General features: G+C 46.9%; 1 protein-coding gene across 4 annotated transcripts; it reads right to left on the bottom strand.

Moving 5' to 3' along the window:
• Window positions 1-1,236: 1,236 nt before the first annotated feature.
• Window positions 1,237-8,754, bottom strand: atp6v0a2a (ATPase H+ transporting V0 subunit a2a). 4 transcript variants are annotated; one of them, XM_047015061.1, is made up of 21 exons: window positions 8,085-8,754; window positions 7,503-7,581; window positions 7,314-7,411; window positions 6,930-7,067; window positions 6,415-6,512; window positions 6,046-6,172; window positions 5,866-5,948; window positions 5,630-5,723; window positions 5,319-5,531; window positions 5,053-5,203; window positions 4,796-4,935; window positions 4,529-4,686; window positions 4,310-4,400; window positions 4,062-4,180; window positions 3,689-3,899; window positions 3,452-3,571; window positions 3,155-3,274; window positions 2,894-3,011; window positions 2,579-2,750; window positions 2,241-2,385; window positions 1,237-2,110 (listed from the first exon to the last, which is right to left on the bottom strand). In XM_047015061.1, exons 1-20 carry the CDS (start codon window positions 8,199-8,201, stop codon window positions 2,283-2,285), a joined length of 2,550 nt encoding a protein of 849 aa, XP_046871017.1. In that variant the 5' UTR covers window positions 8,202-8,754; the 3' UTR covers window positions 1,237-2,110; window positions 2,241-2,282. The 4 variants fall into 4 exon arrangements, with proteins under 4 accessions (XP_046871017.1, XP_046871016.1, XP_046871018.1 ...); XM_047015060.1 differs by having other exon boundaries at window positions 1,237-2,385; XM_047015062.1 differs by having other exon boundaries at window positions 1,237-2,385; window positions 6,930-7,061.
• Between the last annotated feature and the right edge of the window lie 919 nt (window positions 8,755-9,673).

Here is a 9,673-nt window from a genome sequence, read left to right as displayed (position 1 = left end):
GCTTTTGTGCATGGTTCAGGGCGAGGCAAGACGGTTTGTTGACATTACGTCAGTATTCTACTGCACTTTTTCCTAAACACGCACCCACCGTTCAACTCCAGATCGGGGCTGGTCGCGCCGAGGCAAAGCATCGCCGCTAGGTAAACAAACGCAAGCATCCTCTGGAAGTTGCCGCTCTCTCTGCACCTTTCTTTCAAATCAAAACAAAGGACAAATACACCAAAAAAAGTCCCCTGGCTTCGATCGTCCACTGAAGCGACGATGCGCGGTAACCTTTGATGTTATGGCCTGCCTGTGTCTGTCCCTGACAATACTTTGAGAAACTGCGCAGAACGAAATGTGGATGCTGCCGCGTCCTTCTTCTCGCCGCAGAGAGAAGGTGCGCAGTGACCGAAAACTCAGCTCCTTTTCTGATGCTCTGGGTACCAGTGACAGCAGAAGCGCCACAGAGGCATGGCTATTGTTCACTGTGATAGTCAGTCACACTGGGGTAGCTAATGATGCCTATCACCAAGTGTAAGCATTGTCTGACTAAATGGACCCGTGCTAATTTAGCAAAATAGTTTTACGATTAACTACAAAACAATTATGCATTCGTTTAGCCTGGATGTTGTCTGATCAATATCTGTGGGTTATGAAACTGGCTGTGATATAAACACACAAGCAATATGACAGAAGGGTTGGAATTGTTTTGTGTGGAAATGTGTGTGTGTGTGCGTGTGCGTGTTTGTAGACCTTTATGCACTAATTAAAGTGTTATGCAGTTTGGTTTGGCTGCAGCGTCCAAGGGATGGATGAATACAAACCTTGCTGCTGGACTAGACTGCGGGTGGAAAGCAGAGGCTTTGGAAGAGTAGCTTAAGGAAAGAACTTCAAATATAAATATTTTTCCATTCAACGAGTCGGTGATATATACGGGCTTCATAAGTTCTGTAAAAAAACTAGGCCATATAGCGAAAGCCAACAAGTTTCATGAATTGCAAATATGCAAATATGTCTGTAATATTTAATATGGACAATATCCAGTAGAATTTCTGTAGATGCTCTATTACTTTCAATATGGGTATTGACTCCTTTATTTAAGACGGTAGGTCAGACCAAGGAGAAGAATCACTGATTATCAAACAAGCTCAACTGAAACGGTTCTTAGGGTGCCATCTGCCGGCCACATATACAGTCAGCGACTATTAGGTTTGGAACTGAAGGATGAATATAAACAAAAACAAAAACAAGAAATCCCTAGGATGTGTTTATTTATCTTGTGCATTGACTTTTTATTTGCTGGCATTACTTCCAACTTCACTCATCACATTTAAATGGGGTTAATAAATAAGATTAAATACAATTTCTCATACAGACAGAAATATTAACGCCATTTAGTCCTTGCCTCAACGCATTCTGTATTATGGCACGAGGAGAGCTTATTGCAACTGCCAACGCAGTGTCATCTGATCTGGTGCGTCTGTTCTCACTCATGTCCAACAACATTTTTACAATCCTAAAAGTACATCAGAAACGATCAAATAAAAATGAACAAAAAACATTTACAGTCTCCAGCACTCTTAAAATCACTTCCGTTTGGCATAAGCACAGTAATCATCAATATAAACGCTGATTTTTCTTATTATACAATCATTTCTGCATTTCTGTTTGGAAAGTGATAACGTCTGTTGCAAAAATAAGTAGTAGTTTCTCATACCAAAGAAGGTTTACCAAAAGCAGTATTTTCTTCACGTGGATAATGTGCATTTCTGTAGCAATGGTTTTCATGTGTGTCGTTTACAAAGACATTCTAATGGCACCAGACAGGACGCTTGATATAACTTCCTGTACATACTCAGAAGGGTTAAGGGCTCTTAACTTTACATTTGTCTCGGATAAATATGTTAAATAATAAATAAGTATTAAAAAAACTCCTATACACAACTGATTCATAATCAAGTCCTTAAATTCACAAACAGTAACTGGCATTAGGTAGCCAATACATAAGCAGCAATAATCCTATTATTACAAAGTATCAACATACATAAACAGTAATTTTGTACCCCACGGAGTTCAGAGTTCGCTGGATATGGTCTCATCGATAGAAGGCGGTCAGTGCAGCCTGTAACTGTTAAAAAAAGTCTTAGGTGAAAATGTTGCTACATGTCTTCCCAGCACAACAGGGAGTTTCAGTCTGTGTACTGCATTCTACCATGGTTGTCACAGTGGGCCTCCACATTCACACTCTAAGAACCCACCCGGCAATAAAACACTGCCTTGTTGTGGCTCGCTCAGTGTGGTCACAGCAGGCCTTCCTGCTCCAAGACTGAGGGAAGGACGGAGAAATCAAAGGGGGCAAACTTAATGCCAGTTCCATGGTAGAACTTGTTTTGGAACTCCACCCTGGAGAAGGAAGGAAAGAAAGAATAAAGAGAGAGAGAAGACAGAAAGACAGAAAAAAAGAGAGAGATCAATTGAGTAAATACATGGCTAATAGTTAGCCTGAAGGGAATGACAGCCAATTTGAACACATGAGAAAGTGAGCGAAGGGTTAAACCATGGTTTGAGCGGGCGACTGAACAGACGAGAGGCTCACCAGTGGAGGCGGAGGGCGTGGAGGAAGGCCGAGAGGCCTTCCATGACCAGGAGGATGGACACCGTGAGCAGGGCAAACAGGCCGAACACAGGCACCAGGAACAGCACCCCCAGTCTGGAGGTCACCCTCAGGCCCAGACGCATCACCATGGCCCACAGCACCTCAGAAAGCTCTGTTCAACACACACAAACACACACAATAGAACAATGCTCTGGCAGAGTATAGAACATTCCAGATAGTTCCACACGTTTTCTTTCCACGGCCAGCTGCAGTGGGGGGGGGGGGGGGGGGGGGGGGGGGGGGGGGTCTACTCACGAGCGTGGGCCAGGCTGAGGGCCCAGAGACGCAGGTAGGAGGCCGTGTTGGAGATGCAGCCCAGGCAGTACTCTATGGTGTGGATGGCCTGGTGCAGGAAGGCGTCGCCAAAGTCAAACTGCAAGCGAACACAAGAGGCAAAGATCACATGACTTCAGACACATTCGCTCTTCTTTTTTGGGGGGGGGTGGATGGATTCGACGGATCAGGTGACAACAGCCCCCGCTGTCGGATGTCGGATCGGTCGCCGAGGATTCTGACCTTCTTGCGTGCGGTCTCTCTGCTGGTCATGAGGTCGTCGAGGCCCTCCTCTTCGTCTTCGTCGTATGCTGGTGCCGTGGACATGTCGTCCTCACTCACACGGCGAACTCTCTCATAGCCCTTCATGAGGAGAGAGACACTTCACATTAGACCCTACAAACAGAGACATATATATAGGTGTTCTAGGTGGAGGGAGGGAGGGAGGGAGGGAGGGAGGGCGGGCGGGCGGGCGGGAGGTGTGTTAAACAGTGAGTTCAACACTGAATGTTTAGCCATAAACCGTATATAAGATCTCACCCTGCGTCCTCGCAAGCTTTTTGCCCCGCGATGCAGCCAGTAGAGGTAGAGCGGTTTTCCCAACAGCAGCACGGGCACAGACAGAAGAGCTACCACCACCAGGAAGATCTGCAGCCCTGTCTGTGGAACCACACACACATTCAGCATCAAGCCCAGGTCGAACCAGTGACCACTCAAACATCCAGTGCACAAGCCCAGTCGGACACAGTGGGGACTCGTTACGCCTCCAGGCCCTACCTGTCCAGGGTAGAGAGGGGTGTTGTCCCCCCCCTGCATGAGGAACATGTTGATGAAGTGGATGAGGATGCTGGGAGCCAGGCGGGAATCTCGGGCTCCGAACGCCATCCATTTATAGAGGATCATGAAGACCAGGTAGCCGAAAAGACACAGCAGGAACAGCAGCTCTGGGAGGAACAGCAGGTAGACGTTGAACTTCTGCCGGAAGTGCCTGGAAGGACGGAAGAGAAGTGATTGGCTCTTTGCGTTGTTATCAAAAGGTTTTTGATTGGCTGCTTCTCTCGGACAGAGAGATGCCTTTTAGTTCTGCTTCGTCGCTTTATACGGCGATGACAAGGGGCAGGGGTAAGTGTCCTCGTGACTTGTGACTCACAGGTGGTTGAAAACGCTGAGCACCACCCCGAAGCTCATGTGCACCACGCCGATGATGACGGACATCTTCATCTTGTAGGAGTTGAGGAAGGACAGGCGGTTCACGGCCATGTTCCAGATCTGAGATGCAGGAGGAAGCATAAACATAGGAGATCGGACCGGTCAGTCAGTCAGTCAGTCTGGGAGGGTGAGGCTGCTTTTGTGTGTTGATTTGGTTTGTGTCTCCATCCATACAACTTGGATACTCACAGGGTCGATTCCAAAGGGGTATGGTCCACGGAAAACCCCGGAAACGTTGGGGTCCAACGTGAGCACAGGGTTCGTTTGGAGAGTTTCATTCCTGCACGGAGACATGAGGAAGTGAACAGCTGTACAAACGACTTCCTAACAGACGAGTTCCAGTCAAAGCTGGAATCCAAACCGCACATGGGACACCACAAATCCAGAAGTGAAGGTCAGGTGACTCACGTCCACTGCTGCTCCGTGAACATGGCCTTCACGCTCCATCCTGAGCCGAAGATGTTGAGGGACTTGGAGAAGCAGTCGTTGTAGATGAGGCCGGTGTAGATAGAGAACAGGCCCATCATCAGGATGATGTAGCGGCCTTGGAAGAACATCACCCAGACCTGAGGATGGATGAAAACCACCGAACCAAATGAAAAATCGGAAGGAAAAACGCATCGTCGTGGGTTTGTATCGCTGCTGAGGAGATGACAGGGTGGCGGTTCCTCTCACCTCGTTGTCGGATCGCTTGCGCTTGTGGCTCTTCTCCGTCAGAACCATCCAGAGGGCAAACATCGTCATGACCAGCCCGTGCCCCAGGTCCCCGAACATGACCGCAAACAGGAAAGGGAATGTGATGACGGTGTATGGAGCTGCAAACGAGAAAAGGAACATCATCACCAACCAGGGAAGTGGGGGAGAACTTCCGCTGCACCAGCAGCTGTGGACCTCAGATATCTGGTCGGGCTGTGGGGTGTGTGGAAGCCCACCTGGACTGGCCTCGCGGTAGTCTCCCACGCCGTACGCCTCCACGATGCTCTGGAACCCAGACGTGAACTTGTTGGTCCTGAGGAGGGTGGGCGGAGTGTCGCTGCTCGGAATGCGGTTCACGAAAGACGGAACGGTGGCGTCTCCCTTTCTCTGATGCCGGAAACGGGAAACGAAACGGTCAGGCAGGAGATCCGCCGATAAGACGGTAGCGACGCAAATTCACCGTCAAATCTCTCTCTTTCACGGAGAAGGCGGACTCACTCACCGATCCTTCCTCCAGCGCCCCCCGCAGGTTCGTCAGGTCGCTGACGGGAGACCACACCTCTGCGATCAGACACTTGTTGGTGACGTCGAAGCTGCAGAGGCTGAGGATGTGGTAGATGGCCTTCATCTTCTTCACCTGCACCACCCAGGTGAAGGCCGACTCGGAGGCCTTCTGGAGTACCTGCTTCAGGTATTCCTCCGTGCGGTGCAACACCTGGATGGACAGAACAGTGAGAAACCAACGACAACATGATTTCCCCTCACAGCATCGGTGGACGTTGTCAAAAGAACGGACAATGGGCCCAGACGTACGTTGTTCAAGTCCTGGATCCGTGTCCGGAGGTTGTCCATCACGTCCACCCTCTCCTCGTCGTTCTCAGGGTGGGGGTAAAGGTGACAGTGGTAGCTAGGGAACAGCAGACACGCGACAAAGGACTAGGTTCAGAGACTAAAACGAAAGAGGCGGTCCGTCCGATTTGCTGCACGCCATACATTGCCTCCCCTCTTATTTGTAACGTGTCGATATATCCGTGTCACGAGGAACGTACCAATCGCAGATCTTCTGAACCTTCTGTCCAATCTGGTCGCCCCAAAACGAGATGAGGAACACGACACTTTCGTTGATCTCACCCTGCGAGAGAGCGGGAAAAAAACGACACACGATGATACTCGTGGACATGGCTGTGTTCCTTGTTTGGTATTTCTGTGTGCCGTGTTCACCGTCGCACCGTGTCCAGGTCGACGAGGCTCTCGTCCACCTCGGCGTAGCTGAGGATGGTGTAGCCCTTACACACCCTCCACAGCATGCGCTCAAAGGCCTCCACTTTCACCCTTTGGATCAGACCGGAGACGAACCTGGAGAGGGAGAGAGAAAAGAGGCGAAGGGGGAAAAGAGGGGAAAAGAGACGGGAGGAAAAACAGGGAGACAAACGGAGCGAGGGAGGGAGGGACGGATAGAGCGACAGAGAGACAAAGAGACAGAGAGAGAGTGAGTGTTAAACAGTGACACTTCAACATTGAATGTTTAGCCATAAACAGTAACCGTTTATCTGGGTTAAAAGTTAAGTCATGTACTTGTCATTTCCTAAAACCCTTACCCCAGCTTGGCTCCCAGTCTCTGCATGTTGGTGCATCCTGTCCCAGACTCCATCTCTGTAGAGGGGAATTCTTCATACTGGGGACCCAGGGCCTCGTGCTAAGAGGAGAACAAACAAACATTACCACATCACACCACACGTTTGTTCAAGTTTAAAGCCTACTACACTCGGGCAGGAAATGGAGTCTGGTGACAGTGAACATGGTGACTCCCTTGGCAGAGATATAATAATGTAAAAAAAATAAACAAAAAATTGTTTTCCTTTTTTCAAAACACAGATTATTGGAGTCATGAGATTCTCTGGATGCCAGTGGAATGACTGTTTTCATTAATTAGAGTCATCCCTCTTTCTGCAGCACCCTCGCAGAAAGAAAGAAAGAAAGAAAGAAAGAAAGAGAGGAAGAGAGACAGAGAGAGAGAGAGAGAGAGAGAGAGAGAGAGAGAGAGAGAGAGAGAGAGAGAGAGAGAGAGAGAGAGAAAGAGAGAGAGAGAGAGAAAGAGACAGACAGGACTGACCCGAGAGCTGCTGTGTATGAATGTGCGCGTGATCCTCAGCATGTGTGTGTACTCGGTCAGCTCCAGCAGGTTCCTCTGGAGCTTCTCCTTGTTCCTGGCCACCTCGCTCAGCTCCACCTCCAGCCTCTGCAGCTGCTCCTGAGGACCAGACAGCCAGACTCAACCACCGACAGCCAATCCTCCCCCGACCACAACCATCTCGGCCCTGAACCATCCCGATCATCACAAAATCAATACTCAAACGGCAGCGTGTTCTTAACTCAAACGGGTCACACACACGCCAAGCGAAAGATATAGTCTTGAGGCTTCATAATGACATTACTCCTACGAATTCTCAAATCATGACAACGTATCATATTGCCGTACACAATACAAGAGCCTCACCATGATTTCAAGGACTTGTTTAGGGGGAGGGGCGACAGGACTGTCGTCCTCCTCAGGGACAGCTATACTGGCCTTTCGGATCTCCCTTAACAGGTACCCTGCTCAAGGAAAAGGCACAGACATGTCACGCGCCACCATCCACGTAGGGCAGATGTGCATGTCAGCCAGGCCCCATCTCGGTTTCCTTACCCAGAATTCTCTCCATCTCCTCACACCTCTTGATTTCGCTGACGAAACGGCGCTGGAACGAGCTGACGCTGGGGTTGAGCTGAAACCAGAGAAGAAGAGGCGAGGTTGGGTGGCTAGGCTGGAGGACGTGTGCGCCAGTGCTTGTGTACACAGATTTAGGGTTTATTCAACAATACTGTTTTTTTTATGGATGGAAGGGGTTAGATTAGTACCATCCCCTATTCTGTGCAGTTAACTTCAGAAGCTAGGCTATTTTTGGACACAATGAATCTTTGCTCTGCCTCGAGGTCAGGCTTTAAAAGGTTTGCATTATCAGTTTGTTCTACTTCTGAGTATTGATTTCTGTCAAGGGCATTAACTGGACTGATTGGACTGATTAACAGGCAACTAATTGACAATTATCTGACCACACACACATACACACTCTCACACACAGACCGATACGCACACATGCAAGAACACACACCCAAAATGTAATTTTGTGACATTGTGACACTTACATAAAGCTGAATTTAAATACATTGAATTTGAGACTGTAAGATAAAACACGTGTGCGAGCATTGGACAATCAGGAAAACTTACATCTCGGAACTCGACCAGACCCATTTCTCCAAGTTCACTTATGCAATCATAAGCAGAACCGGACTGTAGAAACAATTGTGCCAGGCACATCTCCTCACTTCGGAACACCGACCCCATCTTATCTGCTACCTTGCAGTCGAAATCTCCTCCGGCCTAAATCTCTCAAGCCAACAGTAGGCTACCGGACAAGTCTAAAAATATTTTTTGCCCATCAACACCAGCCGACACTGGGCTTCAATTTGCGAAATAGCAAATAATTACTCTATTTCTTTATATAAAAAATATATTATCTCAGTTTGAAATCAGTTTTTCAGCCACTGCAATCAAACATCAAAGCTATGCTTTACTCGCTAGCTCTGGTTTCTTGAATGATAAGTGAGTCAACGATATTTAAGAAAAAGAAAGCATGTTTAGTGTCTATGTAGTTGCACATATTACACCGAGCGAGCCTTTAAGCGTCATCCTATTCCTTTAATAGCTGTCACTATCGCAACCAGTCGTCGCAATGCTATGCATTTGCCCATTCAAACACAAATTAAACGACCATAGACTATATGATTTATGAAGCCAATAACGGAATTACAGTAAAATCTAGACATAACCTAAGTAAAACTATTAACGGACATACAAAATGCAGCCCTTCATTCGCACTGTGTCGCCCAGCTACTGACACAGATTGCGTCTTTGGGTTGCCAGACATTTTGTAGACGCCAGAAAGCTGTTAACGAGATGTTTTACACGGACACCATCAGTAAACAAGATCTTTGTTGAACCATACAATGACGACAATGATGATACAATAGTACACACGTGTAGAGGAAGAAAAATAAACTACCATTGTGTAAAAAGTATATCAAAGAATGTAGGTCTAGACTATAGAAATGTATTTAGGTTAGGCTAAAATAAATGTGACAATAGAGTTCTATTTACCTGGTAAACGGAAATTATTAATTGACACCAATTATTTAAAGAACTTGTGTGTGTATGGGAAGATTGTGCAAATTTCAAAATTTTACATGTAGTCTATGTTCAGTAGGCGCTAACATTCGTACAGGGTTACAATTCACTGACTGAATATCCAACGTGGAATATTAACAAACCTGGCAACCAGAACATCCTCTAATTTATTCTATCCCATCACTGAAATTACCATCTGTCCTTTCTTTGTGTTTAATTTTGGATTTGGGGTTCACAGATTCACAGGATGTTTCTTTTCTAGTTTAATGATTTAACACCCTTTCAGTTAAAATAAACCAAACTGATGATGGTTTTTCTGTCTTCCTGACTTGTTGATTGAGTTTGGTTGTCCCTGTCATAGTCATATGCCAAAATCCAATCCTTAACCCAAATACTTTAATCTATCAATACGGACAACACGTTGAGATGGTTGGGATTTCGTTGAAAAACCTACAACTGGTCACACCATATGTGACCCTTTAAAACGTGCAATTTCCCTCTTGTTAGACTTTTACTTTTGTTAAAGTATTACAGATATTTCACAGTTCCTTGGTCAAGGAGGGCTTCTAATTAACTGGGTAGAAACTTTTCAGATTATATATATAAAAAAAATATAGACATTTCAGAAGAAA

The sequence above is a fragment of the Hypomesus transpacificus genome, unplaced genomic scaffold (assembly GCF_021917145.1).
Source record: "Hypomesus transpacificus isolate Combined female unplaced genomic scaffold, fHypTra1 scaffold_27, whole genome shotgun sequence".
Classification (NCBI taxonomy): domain Eukaryota; kingdom Metazoa; phylum Chordata; class Actinopteri; order Osmeriformes; family Osmeridae; genus Hypomesus; species Hypomesus transpacificus.
This window is presented reverse-complemented; position numbering and strand designations above follow the sequence as displayed.